The 24,471-nt window shown below is 39.3% G+C and overlaps 2 protein-coding genes across 9 annotated transcripts in view; one reads left to right on the top strand and one right to left on the bottom strand.

Annotated features, from left to right (window-relative positions):
• The window catches only part of LOC133408832 (myelin transcription factor 1-like), a 155,593-nt gene extending 146,764 nt beyond the window's left edge, over window positions 1-8,829 (bottom strand). For 6 of the 8 annotated variants that reach the window (XM_061688105.1, XM_061688166.1, XM_061688156.1 and 3 more), the window contains exons 1-3: window positions 8,741-8,829; window positions 7,959-8,076; window positions 5,924-6,021 (exon numbers count right to left, since the gene is read on the bottom strand). In XM_061688105.1, coding sequence (XP_061544089.1) covers window positions 5,924-6,017 — 94 coding nt within the window. In that variant the 5' untranslated portion in view covers window positions 6,018-6,021; window positions 7,959-8,076; window positions 8,741-8,829. Of the gene's footprint in view, window positions 1-5,923; window positions 6,022-7,183; window positions 7,471-7,958; window positions 8,077-8,740 lie in introns of those variants that run through there. The other 2 variants (XM_061688115.1, XM_061688125.1) reach the window with 2 other exon arrangements.
• Window positions 8,830-8,952: 123 nt separating this feature from the next.
• On the top strand, window positions 8,953-23,463 carry tbc1d22b (TBC1 domain family, member 22B). Its single transcript, XM_061688092.1, has 14 exons — window positions 8,953-9,212; window positions 10,662-10,718; window positions 10,955-11,147; window positions 12,431-12,557; window positions 16,405-16,572; window positions 16,672-16,742; window positions 16,820-16,948; window positions 17,057-17,122; window positions 18,464-18,578; window positions 19,326-19,432; window positions 19,494-19,569; window positions 19,772-19,899; window positions 20,055-20,150; window positions 21,302-23,463. Exons 1-14 carry the CDS (start codon window positions 9,157-9,159, stop codon window positions 21,428-21,430), a joined length of 1,518 nt encoding a protein of 505 aa, XP_061544076.1. The 5' UTR covers window positions 8,953-9,156; the 3' UTR covers window positions 21,431-23,463.
• Window positions 23,464-24,471: the final 1,008 nt, after the last annotated feature.

Here is a 24,471-nt window from a genome sequence, read left to right as displayed (position 1 = left end):
ATGAGGTTAAAGTCAACAAGGTGCAGCACACATGAGTGTAACGGCTGCGGCGGCTAATAACTATAAATGAGCACAGAGGAGTAGACGACAACTGAGAGCAGGTAATGGGAAATCATTTGAAACTTAATCATGTGCAGGCTGGAAATCAGTTCAGCAAACATGCTGTTCGTAGAGGTGGCAAAAAGATTTGACTTTTTACTGACACTCCCTCCTCTTCCCCCCCCCAAAAAATATGGGGTTTTGTTGTTGCTGCTCAGGCTTGTTTAGGACTTAGGTTGATGGAGAGAGGGAAAAACCTGACAGTGACTGAACTCTTTGAAACAGTGACATCTGCTGATTACAAATAGGACTGCATATCAGATAGATTAGATAGATAGATAGATAGATAGATAGATAGATAGATAGATAGATAGATAGATAGATAGATAGATAGATAGATAGATAGATAGATAGATAGATAGATAGATAGATAGATAGATAGATAGATAGATAGATAGATAGATAGATAGATAGATAGATAGATAGATAGATAGATAGATAGATAGATAGATAGATGAAAATCAAGTAATTTCACTAATATGACTGGAGCATTTGTATTATTGGCAGGTCTTTTCATTCAAAAGGTGAAAATTGTTTCTAAGGAAAAAAATTCTAAAGTGATATTTTTCACATTTTTAATAGCAAATGTCTTTACCATTATGAGTCCTAAATTAAATTTCATTATTGCTTAATATGCTTTTTCCATGAAAACTAAAAAATGCCTCTCGGTGTCCTTAGAGGTCCCTTTTTTGGTTCTTGTACAAATGGTCCATCTACATCACACAAGCTGTCTTTATCGTTAATGCCACTGAGGGAGCATCATTATGTTGTTGCAATACACCAGCGGATCTTTGATATGAAGTGCCAGGATGTGGCAGCCTCACCACTGTCTTATAAACTTTGCCCTTCATCCTAGCAGAGACTCTTCTGTCACATAACACATCTTTCTCTAACTGTTCCAACCTGCTTGGAGCCGTTTCTTCACTTCCTTACCACAATCACCATTGCTCTGGACTGTTGACCCTAACTATTTAAAGTCCTCCACCCTTTGCTATCTCTTCTCACTGTCGCCTCACTCTTCCCCCTCCACTCCTCTCATTCATGCACATATATTTTGTCTTACTTTGGCTAATCTTTATTCCTCTCCTTTCCAGTTCATCCCTCCACCTTTCTAACTGTTCCTCCACCTGCTCCCTGCTTTCACTGCTGATCACGATGCCATCTGCAAACATTATGGTCCATGGGGATTCCACTCTAACCTCATCTGTCAGCCTATCCATCACCACAAAACAGGAAGGGGCTCAGGGCTGATCCCTGATGCAGTCCCACCTCCACCTTAAATTCCTCTGTCACACCAACAGCACAACTCACCACTGTTCTGCTGCCCTTTTCCATGTCCTGTATTGTTCTAACATACTTCTCTGTCACTCCAGACTTCCGCATCCAGTACCACAGTTCCTCTCTGGGTACTCTGTTATAGGCTTTTTTTTTCTCCTTCTGACCATCTCTGTACTTTTCCATCAACATCCTCAAGAAAAATAATGCATCTTTGGTGCTCTTTCGAGGCATGAAACCATACAGTTGCTCGCAAATACTCACTTCTCTCCTGAGTCTAGCCTTCACTACTCTTTCCCATAACTTTATTGTGTGGCTCATCAACTTTATTCCTCTACAGCTCCCACAGCTCTGCACATCACCCTTGTTCTTGAAAATGGGCACCAGCACACTTTTCCTCCATTCCTCAGGCATCTTCTCACCCGCTAGAATTCTGTTGAACAAGCTGGTCAAATACTCCGTAGCCACCTCTCCAAGATGCTTCCAACCTCTACAGGAATGTCATCAGGACCAACTGCCTTTCCATTTTTCATCCTTTTTAATGCCTTTCTAATTTCCCCCTTACTAATCATTGCCACTTCCTGGTCCACCACACTTGCCTCTTCTACTCTCCCTTCTCTCTCATTTTCCTCATTCATCAACTCATCAAAGTGTTATTTCCATCTATCCAGCACACTACTGGCTCCAGTCAACACATTTCCATCTCTATCCTTAATCACCCTAACCTGCTGCACATCCTTCCCATCTCTATCCTTCTGTCTGCCCAACCTGTATAGATCATTTTCTCCTTCTTGAGTGTCCAACGGGGGTATGGCCATTCCATATATGGAAGTGGAGACGCAACAGCCTCGAAGGAGGCCAGGGGGCCTTCCCCCGTTGAGTTGACCCCAACTCGGCAATATATATTTGTCATTGTTGGAAAAGAAAGCCCAAACTTATTTTAAGGAGGAGGAGGTGACGCAGCAGCAAAAAAAAAAAAAAGAAAAAAAAAAAAAAAAAAGAGAATGGGAATATCCCATACTAATTTTATGGCAGCATTTTGAAGTTTAAATTTGTTTGTGATCTTTCTAGTTCCAGGTAGAGCGCTGTGAGGTGTATTTAAGGCTGAGGTGGGAGCTTTGAAAAGAAGTTTGAAAGCCTCCCACAGAGACGTCTTGCAATATTATTTTTCTACTGGCCCAAAGTTTGGGAATAGTGGGACATTTATTATGCCTTCCTCCATTTCCCCCTTGCCCTTTACAGTACAAGTCCGCCAAAATAGCACTCAGAAATCACTCCACCAGCCTCTCTCCCACTGGAGGAGCTTTTTGATGTCACCGCGTTAACTCTCCAGAATAGAACATTTTGCTATCCGACGACGCGTCGCTGAGCGTCAGACGCTCTTCGCATTGACGCAGCACACGACATCACATGAAAACGTGCTGACACCCCCTCAACACACACACTATGAATGGGAAAGTCGAGGTGTCAGACGCCTTGCCAAGGAGCTGTGCAACACGGAATGGCCATCGGGGGTGCCGAGATTTTTCCCGGGTGGCCAGAATGGAAAAAAAGAAAATACTTTCTGCGCAGTTGTTCGTGTGTAGCATCCACAGCAGTGTTTCCCATTCAGGGATAATCTAAAATGCTTAACATAAAAAAGCTTAGTGTCGCTTATTGTCCGAGAACTGCGTCAATCGTCACCGAAATGTATGTGGACATCTCTACTTATGCCCACTTCCGCCTCTAAAAATATTAAAACAAATCGGCCAAATATTTTGGATTTTATGGACGTTAAACCTTTTACTCTCCATTGGTGTTCACTATACAGAAAAAGCTTAACATCACTTAATCAGTGCTCAAAGTTTACGGTATCCTGATTGCCCGGGGAAAGTGAAAAATAGCCACAGGCAAGCTATCAAAACATACGTTACCAATTGGACAAGCGTAAAACAAAAATTATTGTTGTAAGTAGGGATGTCACAATAATCACGATATCACAAAATTAAAAGTGGCTCAATATCGTCGTGGCCTTGTCTGGGCAAAAACTAATGAGATGTTGTCCTTAAAATGTACAGTAGTTTTGTGACGTCTATACGAAGCCAAGCCGCTTAGCCAGAATGTAGAGCACTACACTTTCTAATTTGAGTGTAAATGCATCCGATTGGACACATAAGCCATGTGATCATGTGTGTAAGTCTAAATAAATACATTGATTGGCTGACTAACCCACTTGTCTGAGCGTTGCTTCACAAGTTGATGTACATACATATATTATATATATGTACACACAAGAACAAATAATTGAAACCTTACTTGCCCAGGAAGTAGTCGCATTGTTGAATTTTACAAATCAAAAATGTTTACAACAAAAAAAAACGAAGAAAGAAAATACATACTCCTCACTGTATGTTTCGGATGAAGATGCAAGGTATAGGTAAACTGATGGTGTGGGCCGGGATATGTTTTTTATGCTATATATCAAATGCTTGGATTGGTTGGCGTGTTCCTCTGAAGTGGCCTCTCAGATGCCCAGATCACATACCACTTGATTTCTATCTTTGGGGGCATTTGAAGGCCATGGTATATCAGGAAAAGATACAAAAATCTTCTCAAGTATCACCAACACCATTACAAACATAATTCCAGCTGTGCTAATACGTATTCTTGAGCAGTAGAGGGGACACTTGAAATGTGTTTTCAAAACAATGGTAGTCATGTGGAGCAAACGACATAAATAAAAACTACATAAATAAAAATGTTTTTTATAAAATAGTATTTCATATGTATGGGAAATCATGACACACACTGTATTCCCACTCATAACATGCAAGCATGCGTGTCCACTATATTCCATATCCACTCTGTGGTTTTTTTTTGTAGATGCATCACAAAGCAATAATTACACACAATGTGACACTCTATACCACTGCTGTTACGCACCAAATATACATCTTTACCTCTATGATATTATCATCATCATCATCATTATTATGCCCATTCTAGTTTGCATGCTCAGTTTAACTTTGTGAGGGATTGTGTGGAATGGTAATGGGATTTGTGAGTGGGTGCCCAGTAGGCTGAGTTATGAGTGCGAATGGAGTGAGTGGTATTTGACCATGTGCATTGTGTTTTATGAGATGAGCAGGCTTTAATGACTATGTCACCAGTAAATGGGCTCTGATTTGTAGCACAGCTGTTGGTCTGCACCGTGATCAACTCAGCCTTCTGGAGAACAAGCACAGATTTTCATACTAAACAGTGAACAGTGCATGTCGATTGGGATCCTGGCAAAAATGGTCTCATTAACGTGTGTTATTGATACAGAAAATAATTGCAATTTCAAGTCTAATCAGAGAGAAATCCCAGCTGTTCAGATGCAGGTGCCAGTCAGACCTTACATTATACATCCAATCAATGCATCTATTCCTCTGAGATGCCACTTTTCTATTATTTTTCATTGGTAGTGTGGCTTGGGTCCCATTCATGTGGATACCATGCAGATGGAGTTGTGTTATTCATTAACTAACAGTACAAATGTAACAGGTTGTTCAAAGTTAATAATTTAGAATTTATGCGAATAAACTGAAAAATGCATTAAATTAAAAGTTTGTCTATGACAGGGAACGTAAATCTTGGTGGGGTGGAATCGTAGGAAATATATTTATGCGATTAAATATTAATGTTTTTGTTTGCTGTTGTTTTAAAACAAAGCAATTCATCCTCCCAAATTATTTTATAGAAAGTGTCCCAAAATTTCCCTGCTGAACTTCGCAAGGACAGTCTTTTAAAACAGTGCAGCATTCGTGACTGTGTGACTGTGTTACATAATCACCCATGTATTACAACGAAAAACAAATCCCTTGTCACACTGGACTGGTTTGCCAACTTAAGTCAAACTAAACCGATCCAACTCAACTCACCATAATGTATGAGACAGTATAATAGTACAGTGAGAGAGATGCTGCTTTTGTGATCAGTTTCCTCCAAAAAGACGCTTCATCAGGATGACCTTAATACGACAGCATCCTACACTTGTATTGCAATCAAGAGTGTGTGACTGGTTCGTTTTGATCATAAGTTGTATTTCACACCAATTTTCAGTTACCATAAAATTTGTGACTTTTATAGCGTGTGAAAATCTTATAACGGTCTATGTAATTGATTTCTATTAATGACAGGGGCCACAAGACCCATAAGGTTACACAGTAGTGTACTGTAACTAGTTTATGTATGTAGATGAATCTGTGTTGGTCTTTTATATGAAAAGGTAGTCATCCATTCATTCATTACTCAATTTATTCTCTTATCCTGTTCATGTTGACGGATGCATGGAGCCTACCACAGCCTAACATGCATGTTTTTTGTAATGTGGGAGGAAACCAGAGTGGTGGTAGAAAAGCATAGGGAGAATAGGCAAACTCGGTCAGAAGTGAGACTTGAGGCTCATTGGAGTGAGGCAAACATGCTGACCACATCCACCACTGTGTTGCCTGAACAGTGTTATAAACTAAACCTAAACTCTCAAACAAAAGTGTGTTTCCATGGTGCAGTAGCATCAGCTTCTTACCTTTCTCAGAGAATTCCGAATCCTCCATGGCCTGGTCACAGTGAAAGTGTGTGAGAACAGTTATTGGTGACCCGCTGACTTCATACATCACCATGTGCCTGAATAAGACCAAAAAATGAATTTTTCTTGATAAATTAAGTACAACGCCAATTCCAATGAAGTGTGAAACATAAATAAAAACAATAGAATGATTTGCAAATTATGTTCGACCTTTAATCGAATACACGACAAAGACAAGATATTTAATATTCAAACTGATAAACCTTATTGTTTTTAGCAAATAATCATTAACTTAGAATTTTATGGCTGCAACACGTTCCAAAAAAGATGGGACAGGCTCATGTTTACCACTGTGTTACATCACCTTTCCTTTTAACAACATTCAATAAACGTTTGGGAACTGAGGACACCAATTGTTGAAGCTTTGTAGGTGGAATTCTTTCCCATTCTTGCTTGATGTACAGCTTCAGCTGTTCAACAGTACGGGGTCTCCGTTGTCGTATTTTACGCTTCATAATGCGCCACACATTTTCAATGGGAAACAGGTCTGGACTGCAGGCAAGCCAGTCTAGTCCCCGCACTCTTTTACTACGAAGGCACGCTGTTGTAACACATGCAGAATGTGGTTTGGCATTGTCTTGCTGAAATAATCAGGGGCCTCCATGAAAAAGACATTGCTTGGATGGCAGCATATGTTTCTCCCAAACCTGTATGTACCTTTCAGCATTAATGGTGCCTTCACAGATGTGTAAATTACGCATGCCATTGTCACTCACATAGCCCCATACCCTAAAAAGATGCTGGCTTTTGAACTTTGCGTCAATCATGGCACCCACCTGTTCCCAATTAGCCTGTTCACCTGTGGGATGTTCCAAACAGGTGTTTGATGAGCATTCCTCAACTTTCTCAGTCTTTTTTGCCACCTGTCCCAGCTTTTTTGGAACGTGTTGCAGCCATAGAATTCTAAGTTAATGATTATTTGCTAAAAACAATCAAGTTTATCAGTTTGCACATTAAATATCTTGTCTTTGTAGTGAATTAAATTAAATATAGGTTAAACATGATTTGCAAATCATCGTATTCTGTTTTTATTTGTTTAACACAACATCCCAACTTCATTGGAATTGGGGTTGTATTATACTGTATTTATTTCCATTCACTCACAACAATTTTAAAGCATGTCTTAAAATCGTAAAACACATTACAAATATAATTATATTGTGTAACATTCATATGCATAACATGAAGACATAAACTTACCTTTGTATTTGTAAAGCTTCAAATTAACTCTCACATCAACGTAAATCCTGATTTGTCCTCTAAAAGTTTTCCACAACTTTTCTTCGGTCTGTTTTGGAAAAAATGCACACCTACCAGATGATCTCTTTGATCTGTGGCCCACAAATCAAAGAGATTTGTCGTATCTTTTCTTTTTAAAAAATTCTGTCAGAATGGTTGTGGTGCCACTTAACCAGTAAGCCACAATGCTGTTCATTCACCGGAGAGAGTGAGCGCAAAACAAAATATGGCTTGCAGCCTAAACTACACTGAGCATGTGCCACGGAAAAACACATCATAAACTTATTATCATACAAAAATGTTTAAAAATGTGGTCTCTTCTGTATACTGTAGGAACCCAAAGTATTAAATAAGATAATATTTAAAGTGAATGTTCAGCATTGGATCTAGAGAGAAATAAATCTCTTCTCTGAAGGAGAAGTAGTCCAGCAGTAAAAAAATTCAGTCAGTGCTCAGTGATGTTTAGTAAGAATGTTGTGCCCCAAGTGACTCTTACAGTCACACAGAGTTCACCATTGTTCTGTCATGAGACAGTATTGGTGCATTTCCTCTCAGCCATCTCCTATTTTCTGTAAAGTGGCCACTTCACAGCAGCAAAAAGTCACAAGATCTGCTTAAGGCAAGGTTCAAATTCCTTATCACTTGAAAACCTCTATGGTATGGTGCATCCAGAAAGTAAATGACTCTATTCTCCGGAGAATGTTGCAAAAAAATAATAAATAAATAAATAACTTACTACAGGTCAGTTGAATAGAGTTGACAACAATTTGTCCCAAGATCACCTGTATTTTGTCTGTTGATGTTTGTTGACTGCTGGAGGTTGTGAAGACAGGTGGGGAACTGCAGTGATTTTCCTAAACAAACACACAGTAGAGCGCACCTGCAATTCAAATACTGTACAGATTGACAAGTGAAAACAATGTGAAAAGTCACAACCTAAAAATTTAACATTTGCCTGCATTTGAATAAGACACAATGACCTCCGCTTGCACTTGTCTACGTCCTGTCTTTAATTGAATCAAGTCATTCATGTTTTAGATTACTTTAAACTGGAAAAGAAAGTTGGTTGGTTGGTTAGTTGGTTACCTTGCTTTCTGAGCTGTCCACTATCTGAAGACATGTAACTAGCAACGTATAAAAGAATATTTACAGTTAACAGTGGGTGGCTCAACTGGTTTCATGGACAACAAAGAACGTCTGCCCTCGTGTGGACGAAAGCTATAAACGCAGCATTTGCCTGGGGGGGGGGGGAACGAGAAGTACGGTACTTCTTCAACGAAATGTCCAAAATGCAGAAGAAAGATTTTGATTTATGGTTCGTGATTTATTTTACTAATATTTACTTCTGTTTTTCCTTCAGCATTTTTTGTGGGCTTTTATCACTATATCTCAGCTCTAAAATAAAGCTTCAGCATATTCGTTTTTGCGCCGAAAGCTTCTCCAGCGGATTCACTTGCCTTTATGATAAACAACGTTATTTTGTCAATGACTTTGTTTTATAAAGTTTGTGATTCCTACCTGATTGTTAAAGCCACACACAATCAACAATGCAGGCCGATGAGCATTGTGAACGCGGACCAAAGTAAGAAAACAACAACAAAGTTTGTCGTCTCTGGGTTATCTGCACGTTTATAACGCCATCCAGGACCCGCCCTCGCAGTCTCCCATTGGCTGATTTCGCTGCACCTGTTGGCCCGCCCACCAACCGCAAGCCTGGTTTCAGTGTGCGCCAAGATGGCGGCTTCCATCGCCTTGTACCTTCCGCATCGTCGCGTTTGTAACTAAACCGCTTTTCCACCGTCCGTTTCAGCTCACACAAAGGCAGAGGGGAACCGAGTGGTCATCAATGGCTGACGGAAGTGGTTTCCTCATGGTAGCTTGGTGCGTGGAGCCGGTGTCAATGTCGGCCTAAGGGAGGGCTGTCTTAACACAGTATGGCCACCGAGAACAGGATCAATTTTTGGAGGAGAAACGCAAAGGTTCCAGGAAGGTAGGGCTTTTCCTGAATCGTTTTTTTCCCCCCCTTGTAAGTCGTATTCACGACCTTAGGAACATTGCACCATAGCTATCTTTACGTGTAATGTTTGGTGTGTGGCTTTAATCCTTTTAACTGATTATGGAAGTACCTCTGAAATTCATACACTTGAAGGCTTTTCTCCCCATTATTTCGTGGCGTTGGCCGGGTTTGTCTAAATTAACAACAGTAGCCCCTAGCTTTGGTTGACATACTCCAATCTCTTTCATCTCTACGGTTTCTGTCCCTAACGCCTTTTTGCCTTGCTGGCCGCCAGACCGCTAACATTGGATCACTAGCACTGGCTGGATAGTTTGGCTAACTAGTATTCGCCATCTACCACTGTCAACATCACTGTGAGTGCAATGCAGTCTGACTCTTCTGTTCCTTTGCCTGATCATTTGTTTGTCCTAAATGCAACCTGTTCTGGTTATATATATGGGACATAGCGGTATGGGTCACGTGTCACCATCTGCCAAAGCAGGCAGAGAGAATCTGCACTCAGAGAATCTCTCTCTCTCTCGCTCTCTCTCTCTCTCTCTCTCTCACACACACACTCACTCACTCACTCACTCACTCACACACACACACACACACACACACACACACACACACACACACACACACACACTGCAGTGGATGTAAAGACTGGAAACCCAAACATACAGTATCTTTGAACAGGGACACTACAGCAACTACTCCTGCTCCCTGTTCTTGGGTTCTCCTGATAAAACAAGTCTGACAGGCGCTGTCGTTGTCACGGCGTGAGTCTTCCCAGGTCTCAGCCACTGGGCTTACTTTCAGTTGATTTAAGGAAACAACGAGTTTGACATCCTTAAAAAGAAAGAGGACCAGGACATTTTGCACCCACAAAGGCCTCTTGAGTGAAGCGTTTATTTTGAGTGAGTGACAAGTGTTTGGGATTAATGTTGATATTATCTTTGAAGGACTTTAAAAAGTTGTTTTCTGCAAATGAGTAGAATTCAAAAGCTTGAAAATAGTTAATCGTTGTACAACCCCAATTCCAATGAAGGTGGGACGTTGTGTGTTGTAGTGTATTCAATTTAATATAGGTTGAACGTGATTTGCAAATCATTGTATTCTATTTTTATTTATGTTTAACACAACATCCCAACTTCATTGGAATTGGGGTTGTATCTTATTTGCTGTATTACAAGATTATCCTGCTTTTCGATTTGATCTGATTTAGGGCTGAACACGATGTCAACAATTTGTCACCAGTACCTGCTTAAAAATTCATCGATGAATTTAAAAAAAATAAGTAAAGGAGTGAGATGTCTGTCAACATTCTTTGAATAATAACTGAGACGCTTTCTTTCGTGACTCTTGGAATGAAGAACACGGACAAAAAGTATCTGTGAAGTTGTATGAACCTGTCTGCAGTTCACATGTGGTCTTCTCCAGTGTGCAGCCTGTTTATGGAGCACAGCATCCTCCTCTCGACCCATGTCTGCGACGCTCGTAAGTGCTCGCTGCAAGTGGACTGCATGCTGTCATGTTGTCCGCATGAATGCATTTCATCTGGGCCCATGCCTCAGTTTGATTTGGTCTGCAGCCCACCTTCCCACCTTTTTTTCCTGACATTTATGTATAAGAGCTGGTATTTTTATATTGTTTGTCTTAGTGTGTCATTGTATCAACAGAACCTGAAAATGCAAAGACCAATTCTTTTTCTTAATCTGGTCTTTTGTTTTCAGGTATCCCAAAGACGCAAAACTGAAGTTAAACAATCTCAAATCTAAAAAGACATCAAGCTTCCATGAGTTTGCACGGAGCACAAATGATGCTTGGGACATTGATGACGACGAGGAGGATGACGATTTCCTTGGTAGCCCTACCCTGTGTTCTTCCTTGCCATCGGAAATGCAGTCTTCATTCACTCAGAAGCAGGTAACAGCTTGACGTCATGCCAGAGCACTTTATTACGTTTATTATCAGGAGTGGATATAAATGATGGACAAGTGTGTATGTGGTGCCAAAACAAATAATCCAAACTAGATCAAATGAAAGTTCCTAAATTGGCGTACCAAAAAGACCACTTTTACGGGTACTTCCTGTAAAAGTTGGCTGCAGCGTGTTATACAGTTAATTTTGTAGCCAATCAAACTGCACAGGACGTAATCGGCTGAGAGTTGAGTTAGGGGAAAGTTCTGTGAGTCTAGTTGCTAAACTTTTATTTACACAAACAAACTGCAAAACTAGTTGCACAATTAAAGGAAGTATGTTATGAGAGGTATAACATTTAGATGAGCTCCTTGGAGATGGGAGAAGTACAGGTCCTGCATCTTTAATGGCCTGTTGCAGGTGTTCTCCAACCTTTTGGGTTCAGGGACCACCTACAGGGGAGACAATTGTCTAATTTTATATTTCAATATGCCAATTAAATGTACTGTAACTACCTTATGTAACAATAAATGTAATGCGAATTATTTATTTTTAAAAGTTTCAACCTAAATACCGGTGTTCTTATTTTCTCAGTTTAGCTGGTTTGGGTTAAGTACCACTCTACATATTTAAGTCTTTATCCATCGTCTGTGGCTCGAAATGTTGCGTGTCAAGTGATTCATGAGTTAAGTGACTGATGCAGAAATGACAGATTTATGTGATATTTCACAGTCATGTAGGAGCTTTTAATTAACCCAAAGCTAAGGTAGGGAGGAGTAATTGATTTACTTATACGTTTACATTTGTGTTATTGGCATGCCGGTCCCCATATGTAGGTATCCATTTTTTTAATAGTGATACGACAATGATGATTTATTGCAAATTATTTTGCGGTCCCTCCTGCTACGGCTGCAATAAATTGATATTACCGCTTCAAAATCTGTCATTCAATTTGTGTTCCAGTATTTAAAGTGAATTCAGATTTTGGTACTTGAAGTCAGTTCCGTACCATGGGACTTAAAATATATATATTTTTTTCCCTCTTGTGTATCCTTTGGGCTCAATAAAGACAGAAAATGCAGACCAAACAACAACCCTGCATTGTCCTCTAATTATTATGATATGTTTATTTTACATTTTTCCTTGCATTACTGCACTTACATGAACAGCACTTCTATTCGGAGGAACCAATATCAGATAATAATTCCTGCAGTGTTTATCAGCCATTAAATCAGGAAATTACAGTTAACTCCAATTGGATGCTAATCTGCTTCTTTTTGTCCGTTGAGACGCACGATGCGGCTGCTGTCACACAAAGTGGGATTTCACAAACAACAGAGGAGGAAACTGAGCGTGAGCTTGTAAACAACAAGGTGATCAAGTCAAACAGCGAGGTCCACCTTAGTACATCCTCAGGTAGGAGATTATTATAATTACTTTAACTCAACAAGTAATCCATAATTAGAGATGGGATGTTAAAATTACATCTAACTTCTTATTCAGCATTCTTATTCTGCAACTAAATGTATCAGTTGAATATAAAATATTTGGGCCCCATCCAAATGAGTGGTCTAACTGCTTGTGTATCAATGGGCAGTGCAGAAGGGAGTGGTATATGTCACATATTTATTTCTAAAAAAAAATTCTCCACGTGAAAATGTAATTAATTCATTCCAGCGTCAAACACTCACCATCTTAAAAGCTTTATTAACAGTCCAGGCCATTTTTAATCGACATTAGCAACTGTCATATAACAGTAAAAAATATATTCATCCTTTTCATGCTTCTTGCGGTCAGGTCTTGCAGGGTATGCTGATGTCTCATGTATTTTTGTGTAACTTTCAAGGCGTGTTTTACGCATTTGAGGGGGGAGCCAAGGAAAGATTTGATGTACGAAAAGGAGACAGATATTTAAGGTGTTGCCTGTTGATCCGTGGCAAATAATAAATATTAAAGCGAATACATCAGTAGCCATACAAGTCGTGCAAAAGGAAAGTATCATAATATATGATGACATATTGATGAATTATAAAACACTCAGTACCAGTACGTATTTTGCACGACAAAAACTGCGAATATGCATTGTATATATGAATGATTTTTCACATTGAAGTCATGTTTGACCACTGAGTACAGTTAAGGAGTCATGAATATAGATGTAAACAGTGTATAGTGTGTCTGTCAATATGCATAATGCTGAGTGTGTATGTGAAATAGTGTATGTATGTATGTACAATATTATTGCACCAGGTATCCAGGAGTATTTTCCTCACAATCAGTGAGCAATTGTTATATAAGTGAATGGTGAGCAGCATAAAAGAGGAGCTGAACCATTGTTTCCAGCAAGTGAAGCTGAATGTCTATCTGAGAAATATTCTCACATTGCCAGAACATGCTTGCTGTCTCGCTCTCTCACTCGCTCCCTCACTCACTCTAAATATCAAGCGATATAAACTGGAATTTGACAGTGACCTTTATAGGTAAATTTTACGCTTTGTCTAATTTTGGAAAAATGATATGCGGCAAATACATATGATTCCTATCCCACGGCAGACAACCAAGTTTTTTTGTTTTTTTTATCAGTTTATTTTTGAAAGGGGACAATGCAATTTCATAAAACACATGAAGTACACATGGTTAAAAAAGCCAAAATTAGCCAGAAGGCCAGTTTTCATCTGTAGTCCTCTGGCCATGATGTAAAAAAGCAGTGAAATACATCTACAAGACAATATAATACAGGATACATAATCAAACTATACTATTAAGAGAGAATAAAACCATAATTTTTTTTGATCATAACAAAAAAACAACATAACATACTTGTTTTTTAGTGTTGGCAGCTATAGGTGTTAACTAGCCACATTTTCAGTTTTTTTGTGAAGGCCTTGTATGGTGCGTGCTGTTAGGTTTAGTTCTGTGTACCCTGTTTTACTATGGCCTAGGTTTCTCATCCGCACTGTAACTGACATGGCAAATGTTTTGACGCTTGAAAAATCTCACCAGACATTCATGGCCATCTCGGCCTGTCATGTTTGCCATCACACCATAAACGTCATGCTAATAGCATAACTACCTACCGTATTTTCACGACCATAGGGCGCACCGTAGTAAAAGGCGCAGTCTCAGTTACGAGGTCTATTTTTGTATTTAACACATACATAAGAAGCACCATATTATTGGGCGCAGGCATGGTAAAACATACGTTAGCTTAAAACATACGGTAGCATGCATGCACGCTAAAACAGTGTTTTTAAAAAGGCAACGGAAGTAAAACTGAGTTTGAAGTATTTAACAATGTACTCACGTTATTTTTTGATCAATCCTCATCCACAAATCCATCAAAGTCCTCATCTTCTGTATCCGAAATGAACAGCTGAGCAAGTTCTCAATCACACACGCCAGGTTCGAGTCAGTCTCGTTGCCGTCCGGCTCCTCAGAAATGATGCCGGCTTTTACAAATGCTCGAACAACACTGCAAGCAGACACGTTAGCCCAAGCATCCACAATCCATTCACAAATTGTGGCGTAACTCTCCCCGCGCTGCCTCCTTGTCTTAGTAAAACAGTGTTCGCCATCTGTCAGCCATCGCTTCCACGCCGCTCGCAACTTCACTTGGAACGCCGTGTTTACACGGATGTCCAGCAGTTGGAGTTCCCTCGTCAAGCTTCCCAGAATGATGGCAAGCTTCCTCACTTGCACTCAGTCGAATGGTGACTTGAGACGTTTCTCCCGGCTGTTCTTTGCTCATCTTCCAACTCGGGCCACCACGCCTTGTTTCCGCGGAAACTCAGCTTCGTCTTCTTGATTCGGCGAAGCTCGATTTCCTGCTTCCTCCACTTGCGAACCATGGATTCGTTGATCTTGAATTCTCTCGCGGCTGCTCGATTCCCATGTTCCTCCGCGTAACTGACAGCTTGTAGCTTAAACTGTGCTTCGTAAGCGTGTCTCTTTGTAGGTGCCATTTTCGGGGGTCTTTAGCCAAACCGATGTAACCCTAACCCTTTACTGGGGGCGTGGCTTTAGCGTTCTCCTTCACGCACCCTTCCCCTGTCCTCAGCCACGTCCGCTTTTCCTCTGTGTAAACAGCGTGTCGGCAGGAAATGCTTAAAAAAAAAAAAGTCAAGTGGAGCGCTCATCACACAACAAAATTTATAGATGTTGGAACTCGGTGCACACATACGGCGCGAAAGAGAATTTAAGACTTTTAAGTGCGCCTTATGGTCGTGAAAATACAGTAAGTCATTTTAAACTTAATGTCAGATGTGAATTAAAAATATACCAATGTGTTTGCTAATGTTTTTTTTTTCTTTATGTCAGTTTAGATTCTCAGTCATCCAGGTAATGGTAATCCACAAAGGTTGAATTGCAGCAACTGGACCCTTTTTGCTTGTCGAATTTGTTGTTTTTCCCATGTTTCCTGAAAATGTTCAAAAATGACTTGGGTAATTATGCTATTAGGCCAGCAAATTTTACATTAAGCATATTCCAGGGAATGGTCGAGTGGCATATCAGTTTCCATCAATATACTGGCCGCCGTCTGATGAAAAATAACCTCTGTCGTTTAAATTATGTATAACCTGGGGTTGTGTAAAATGGCATCAAAAGCTTTTACTTTTCAAATACAAGGAGGAAATAGCTCCTCCAGTCAACACATCAGTGTGTCGCCTGCTATGTTCAGCAAGTCAATTTGGCTTTGAGTTTTAACAGTGACGGAGAACTACAATGAAAATGGAAAGTTAATATTCGCAGTCACAATTTCACCATCACAACTAATACAAGAGTTGGCAGCAGTTGAAGCTCTGTCTGCCCTCTATGCTTCACTTTTTGCGCTTTCACTCTAATATTTCTCCTTGCATCCCTGCATGTGTGTGATCTGGTTCTCTGTGCTGTGCAGCACAGAGAAATATACGACAGTGTGTGATCTTGAAACACCTCTTAAGAGAGTATAATAAGTGAAATGGAATAAAATTAACATTTAGGGGATTTCTTCTTGAGAGGTTTCACTGTATTTTTTCCTCTTTTGAACTCAACTTTATCAAATAAATGCAATCAGTCACAGAGTGTCTCCAGTATGAATGTGTTTTGCCACGTTACCTGGATGGCCGCAGTTATTTTATTAGCTGTTGTCATGGTCTTAACATGGTTCTAGATTACATACTATATTGACAATACACAATGTACTACATTGTGTATACTCTGTTGCTTTAGCGATGTACACTTAAAATGTCTGTCATTTCACATTTGATTGTCTGACCTTTCACAGTTCACGCCACACTGCAGAAGCAGCATTCTCTCCCAGTTCGACCCATCATCCCTCTGGTGGCTCGCATTTCAGACCAGAATGCATCAGGAGCCCCTCCCATGACCGTGCGGGAAAAGAGCCGGCTGGACAAATTCAAGCAACTGCTGGCTAGTGCCAATACTGACCTTGGTAGGACACCAGCTCCATACGCGTGGTAATGAATCATCGTGGCTGTAAGAGTACACTACGTGTGATGGTATTAATTGGGAAAATACGGATTGATTTCAGAGGAGCTGCGGAAGCACAGCTGGTCAGGCATACCAAGGGAAGTCCGTCCTATCACATGGAGGCTTCTCTCTGTAAGAGGCATTACAAGTACTTTAATTCACTTTATTTTGACATACTCAATCCACTCCACTCTCTTTGCTCCCAATAGGGTTACCTGCCGGCCAACAAGGAGCGCAGAGAGCTTGTGCTCAAAAGGAAGCGAGAGGAGTACTTTGGCTTCATTGTGCAATATTACCACTCTAGAACGGATGAGCACTACAAAGACACATACCGCCAGGTACGATTGACCAGTGCTGCTTTAAACTGCTAGTCACCCACAACAAAATTCATGCCATGATATACTTACTGTAGGAAACAATCCTGCACATTTGTCTCCTCTTGGTAGATTCACATCGACATTCCGAGGACCAACCCTCTGATTCCATTGTTCCAGCAGCCTGTAGTGCAAGAGGTAAAAGCTAAATAAGAACAAAAAAAACTTGTGGTTCATCCTGTCAGTCTACATCAGGGATGGGTAATGGCAGCCCCTGGATTGATTTTCTCCCGAAAAGGAATTCAAAAATGTATTTTTTTTTGGAGGGGGGGGGATTATAGCATGTTTCCTCCACAATAGCCTACCTGATCAGTTTTAAATTATAATAGCACCATTCACCACTAGGTGGCAGACATGGTTTAGGAGTGCATCCTCCAGGTGTTTGTTTTTTACCATCAGGAATATCATCAAGAATAGGAAGCAGTTTATATGTTTAACAAATTAAAAGGCAAACTTATGTAATGTGTTCTGGCCCAGGGTTACATTACTACAGTGGCAATTCTGCACCGTCGACCACACCGGGGTTCTAACTCACACTTGCACTGTATCACTGATTGGGAGTCGAGGGCGCTGACCGCTTCGCTTAAAGCGCAAGCAGCCAACTCAGCGGCCATTTAATGCTGCAATGCATGCTAGGAACTGAAATTAATGTGAGACATATATACTGACGCTGCCAAGCTCTCAAATTAAAAGTACACAAACAACAGCTATTTTGTTCATCATAATAACCATCGACGGTTCATTTAAAGTGCATGAAGAGTTACTAAAATTTGTGTCATCCAAAAACGCACCAGGGCCCCTACAACAAACCAGATTGAACTGCCCTATACTGCAAAGTGAGTATGCCTAATAATTTGGAGATTTTGAATGACATGCAGGACAAAGGTAGTATAATATTACAATTTTGAGTGAGTTGATTTTTGTGGGGAAAAAATTCAAAATGGGTTCTTGCACTTAGTGCATTTGCTGTTCTGTTATGTGCCATCTTTGAAAGGTAGTTTTTATGTAGAGCCCTTTGCACAGGGGGGGGAAAATTCACAGTATGTGGTTATTTTTGGATTGCGTCAAACCCTTTATTGCTGAAGAATGGCTCTTTTATACATGAAAGCATGAAATATACCAGTGTTTACATACTTTGATGTACATTGTTCCAATAAAAAACAGACACATGTATATTTAAAATGGCATTTTTGTCATACATCTGGTTAGGACATGCTTTTGGCCCTCTGGTATCGCTGACAAAAAACTAGCGCTCTCTGTCATTTCGAGTCTACACCAACTCTTATTAAACCACATAATATGTAATGTAATACAGTACCTGAGACATTTATGGGATCTTCTAATAACTCTGTCCAAAATATTTGATGGACCAGCTACTAGTCACTTGTTTAAGAATTTATGATGAATGGACAAAGTCTAACTTCTAACAAAACTTTATTTGGCACTTTCAGATAGTATTGTCATCTCTCTTTCCTTCAGGTGTTTGAGCGTATCCTCTTCATCTGGGCAATTCGACACCCAGCCAGTGGCTACGTCCAGGGGATCAATGATCTAGTCACGCCCTTTTTTGTTGTCTTCCTGTCTGAGTTTGTCAGTAAGTTACCTGTGGGAAAATCTAAACTACCCTCTATGCATTGATATACTCCCAGTCAGGACATCTTTAGTGTTGTGTGCTTAAAGGTCCCATATTTTGGCCTCCATAGTGACTATGCTCAGACTTGGACTTTGTATACAAGTGTCAATTTCATTTAAAAAAAAAAAAAAAAACACCTTGGTTTTGTCATACAATTGTCCAGAAAAGGCCCTCTGACAGCTCCTTCTGTTTGACACAGTTTTGTATCCGCTTTGTCCATATTTGGCTCAGACTGCCTCCTTTCCTCCGATTGGTTGCCTCTGTGTAGAAGACCCACTTGTGAGAGCACACGTTTATGTTGACAGCGCTGGCTCTGGAGCGGAGAGGTAGGCAGAGATCTTTGCTAGTGACGTATATAAGTTCGAGAAATTCGAATGAAATTTTTTTTTTTAATTCATATTTTACACGTTTACTGAGGAACGATTGAGCCAATACAACATCCCAAATACTAGGAAACGATGGTTTGGTAAAATATGGGACCTTTGACATCCTCTACCTACAATTTGTACTTGTACTTGTTTTTACTTGTTTGTACAGAACTTTTATTTGATTGAAACTGCTCTATAAATAAATGTCTTACTACTTTTAAAATGGTACCACATTCAAGTACAATCCTCATTATTACTTTAAGTGAGTCAATTAATGTCAACATTTAGAGATTGAGGCAGGTCAGTGTCCAATGTCATTCACTGTCATTTACTCTTCTAGTGGAGGACATGGAGAACTTTGAAGTGGCTGCTCTTTCTCTGGACATTCAGAGAAACATTGAGGCAGACAGCTTCTGGTGCATGAGCAAACTGTTGGACGGAATACAGGTCTGCACACATTTCTACTTCTTGAAATGTGCTGGGTTTGTGAAATCTGCTGTTGTTTTAGGACAATTACACCTTCGCTCAGCCAGGAATCCAGAACAAAGTCAAAGCTTTAGAAGAGCTTGTCAGTCGGATCGATGGTAAGACGGTTCTTCATCAGCATCTCTCTCACTGTAAAATAGGCCCACAATAAATACTTTTATCATTGGCGCCGATCTATACCTTGCACAATATTGGCGTTGGGCATTCTTTAGTCTTGATACTTGTGTACTACATTTACTAGCTAATTCAGGTTGAAAGATAAAAAATAATTTTAACGTAACTGTGTGTTTCTGCCTTCAGAGGACATTCACAATCATTTCAAAAAGTATGAGGTGGAATATCTGCAGTTTGCTTTCCGTTGGATGAACAATCTGTTGATGAGGGAGCTGCCACTGCGTTGCACAATCCGACTCTGGGATACATACCAGGTGGCAAATGCGTCGTCATTCAGAATTGAATGTAGTCTAGTACAGCTGTGAAAACTACCAAAAAAAATCTTGTTTTGGGAAAATGACTGCGTTATTAGTCCTCTTGAAATGGGGAGTTCAATGTTGGAAATAATTGTTTTGTATTTTTTCCACAGGCTGAAACAGAAGGGTTCTCCCACTTTCACTTGTATGTCTGTGCCGCTTTCCTCATTGAGTGGCGCAAAGAAATTCTCTCCATGGTTGACTTTCAGGTATGTATGTCTTTTTAGTCACATAACTTTAAAATACTTCAGACACCCAAAAACCAATGGTTACTGAAAAGCTTGACATTGTTTTTATGAAGGACAAAGATTTATAAACAGACACCAGAAGTCCAGTTCCCAACGCTTTGTCTGGACAATTTGATCATTTGACTCATGATCTGATTATTCCTTTCTGAATGGCTATTTACATGATACCGTTTAAAAATAAAAATAACAAATCTTTTCTGAAAATCATTCATTCAATGACTGTCTTACGTCTTTTAGAACTTGATCACCTAATCCCAAAGACGTAGTTTTACGTCTTTTACGTTTTTGTGCGCCGTCCGCTTCAGAAGGGGGCTGACGTCACTCTTCCCTATAGGATTAGGCCTGAGAGCAATTTAAATCCCCATAAAAACGGACACAAGATGGCAGCAGTGCATCATACAATTTAGAATTTTGGTATTACTTACCTATGTTCTACCGCTAATTACTGAAGAATGGAAAAAGGTAGAAACAAAACTTTTTTTGTCGTTTGAAAGATGGAACTCTAATCTTTTTTTTTGGGTGGGTGCCATGTTTATATAGCCATCGAACACAATATTCTGTGTGCCTTGAAAGATTGGTCAAAATCCTCTAAAATGGCTGGTACTAAGGGGGGTTCTCTTTTGAAAAATGGCTGGGATTAAATGAGTTACTAATATTGTATGATGACCTCTTCAAAAACGTTTACATTATTTATAAAATTTTCAACTGTATTACACCATTTACTTGTAAACATGCCCTGAGTTTGTTACTTTGAGTACGTTACCGGGGGGGGGGGGACAACTTTACTATGAACTGATTAAATACATAATAATAAGGCAGTTATTGTGAGGAAAAAACAGATAAAATGTTTATTAATACAAATAATGTCACAAACGTTTCAAAATAGAATACAAAAGAATATATGTGCCCATGCTAAAGCATGCCAGTCATCAATTGGATTCTAAATATTCTGTACACAGCCTTCTCCTCAGATCACCTCACAGGTTTAAAAATCATTTTTCAAGATGGGGAATATCAAAATGTCTTTAGTTAATAAAAAATGTATCCTCTGGGTCACTGTCATTAAGATAGACTTTCTCTCTACTGGGAATTAATTTTCTTTTGCTCTTCAGGGCCTTCTTATACTACTGCAGAACCTTCCCACAATCCACTGGGGTAACGAAGAAGTAGGCCTTCTTCTGGCTGAAGCTTACAGACTGAAATACATGTTCGCGGATGCTCCCAGCCACTATAAGAGATAGACTTTTTATTTTATAGCACATACAGTGCTTGAACATTTAAAGTCTGTGAGCCTTCTGATTAGCCTACAAAGACAGGCCTGTGAAAATGAATCCTCATGGTGAAAATCACACTGGACTTGGTGGTGAATGGCGGACTATTTTGCCATTCTCTTTTGCAATTTAACACTGGACTGTTACAGTATAGAAGCACACACAACTGTCATCTTGCTCCAGTCATACAACTCTTGATTGTTTCTCCTGTTTAATGTATTTTCTGGAGAACATTCTGTGATTTAAAGGGATAGTGAATGTCTTTAATACCATCCTTTTAATCAAAGGTAGTGTACAGATGATATTTTTACTTATTTTTTTAAGTCATTGTTTTAAGAAGTACTGAATATGAATTGCAAGATAGTAAGATATAGAAGTCTCATGCATCAAAATAGTTGAACACTGTAAAGAGTTTTTAAAAAATAATATTAAACCTATGTCACTCCCAACTTCCTTCAGACAAATTTTGCTTAAAGTGGGGATAAATGTTATAGAAAATGGATGGATGGTCAGAGTTATTTGCAATGCACAATCAGGTAATCAGAGGGAGAGGTCCTCTTAATTATAATTAATTATATACTTAATGGACTTGCATTTACAGGTATATGAACTGAGAGGAGCAGACTAAGAGTTTGATGTTGATATTATTTGCTGTTACATTTCACCTGGCTAAAAGTGTCAGAAGGCATTTTGTTTTAAATGTGGTTTACTTGTGATTTTTACACCCTCCAACTGTTCGAGGGGAAATGAAGACCGCAATGCTAATGTAGCTTTAGCACTCATTTTAGTTGGTCTTATTTTATGATGAAAGTAACACATTGGTTTAAAATTTTATATTTTAAGATTTCAATTGGGGTCGTCAAAATACAACTCGTGGTTCCCAAAATCATGTACAGTATTATACTGGTATGTCTGAGCTTTCAACTTTTGAGTTTCAAGGCATAGTTTTGGTCCCTCTGTAATGATTTTGCCAAATGTCTCTGTGGTAACAGCAGTCTTCTGTATGATCGACGTATATACTGAAGAGTTTCCTAGAGTATTGCATCATGTAACTTCCTACATACCCTGTTGTTTTTTTTATATAATTTAGTCAATGGTACTGAAGAATACCGGTGCGTATTTAAAATTTATTTAGCCAAAGTACAGTCCTATTGTACTTGATGAGTCAGTCCTGTGAAAGCAGTGTAGCTCAGCTCAGAATATGTGACGATGCCTTTGTAATGTACTGTACTCCTGATGTTTATGGTGTTACAAAAATGCTTTGTCATCAGTCATGCTGCTTCTGTGTTTTTGTTTGGATCAGGTTGTTCTTGTGCCCACTTTATGAAATAATCCAGGAGATGTGGGAATGAATGGGAATTGGTCACCCATTGTCATTGTAGGAGATCATTTTAATAGCAAATGTTAATTTGGTTAGACAGTTTTAGGCCTGTGGTACAATAATCTCCAATACATGTGGATTTAATTCTACTAAAATGTTGATCAAGTAAATATTTTGTGATGTTGCTAATGTCGGACTTATTGTGGACTGGAAGCCTGGCTTTTATGGCAGCTATTCAACAAAATGTTTTGATTGAATCATTTGGATTTTCTAATGTCAGTAAACTGCAAAGCTTTATTTAAGTGAGGTGCTCGTGATACCTTTATATCTAAACTAAATCAAGTTTAGCACAGTATACGCATCATTTTCTGACAGTTTTCCTTCATTTTTGTTAGTGCTAAAAATAGGTTCCCTGCATATGTGTTATTCATTCAGGTACATTTTTCCCCTCTTGCCCACCATCAAGGTGTTGTTCATTCTATGATTGTTTTTCGTATTCAGTCGTTATGTATTTGTGACCAAATAATGAATGTCTGTTTCTGTTCAATAAATGCCAACTCTTTATTTGCATCAATACATGCTGTTGAATTAGCAGATGTTTAAGCCTTAAAGAAATAATTTAATTATTACAGTACTTGCTGTAGTGTTCCTTGTTTATATTAAACGCTTGATCTTCATTCGACCAATCATGCTGTCTGTGTGGTCTTTTTGATGGTAGAGGTGATGTTACACCTAAAAGGTAATAAAAAGGTCGCAATGGCTTTGTCTAGTGATCAAATTCAGTGCCCTATATAGTGCACTCAAAATTACCCACAAAACATAGCAAAAAGTTGTGACAAACCGACGGTCACTCACCGAGTCGTGAAATACCATAACGCATTGCGTCTTCAGAGAAGAATGGTGGCACGAGATGCGTCACAGATGGAGGGAATTAATTTTCTTTCAAGACGGCGCAACAATAATTGTAATTTACGTACATTTATTCAAAATGATGTTGCATCAATATATATATATATATATATATATATATTCTGAGGACCGGGGTTCAATCCCGGCCCCGCCTGTGTGGAGTTTGCATGTTCTCCCCGTGCCTGCCTGGGTTTTCTCCGGGCACTCCGGTTTCCTCCCACATCCCAAAACATGCATGGTAGATTAATTGACGTCTCTAAATTGCCCCTAGGTGTGAATGTGAGTCCGAATGGTTGTATGTTTGTATGTGCCCTGCGATTGGCTGGCAACCAGTTCAGGGTGTACCCCGCCTCCTGCCCGATGATAGCTGGGATAGGCTCCAGCACGCCCGCGACCCTAGTGAGGAGAAGCGGCTCAGAAAATGGATGGATGGATATATATATATATATATATATATATTTATATATACACACACGTTTATTATTGGAATAATCTTGTTGATAGTCTTGACTGGAATTTTTTTTATTTTTTATTTTATTTACCTGCAAAGTTTTTGGTTAACAATAAAATGAATCTAATTGCCGTTTTCCCCTGAAAATATTTTTTATTTATTTTTGAATTGTCCACTCTCTGCCCAATTATGGAAAGATATTTATATTTGATTCTACTCTGTATAGAACCAAATCTTTCTCTTTGCTTTGAGCATATATTGTTTGGCTTCATTAACTATGCACCTGTGAACAAAAAAAATTTTTTATACTATTAATCTCATTATACTATC

The sequence above is a fragment of the Phycodurus eques genome, chromosome 1, assembly GCF_024500275.1.
Source record: "Phycodurus eques isolate BA_2022a chromosome 1, UOR_Pequ_1.1, whole genome shotgun sequence".
Lineage (NCBI taxonomy): Eukaryota > Metazoa > Chordata > Actinopteri > Syngnathiformes > Syngnathidae > Phycodurus > Phycodurus eques.
Note: the sequence above shows the minus strand (reverse complement) of the source record. Positions and strands in the feature narration are given on the sequence as shown.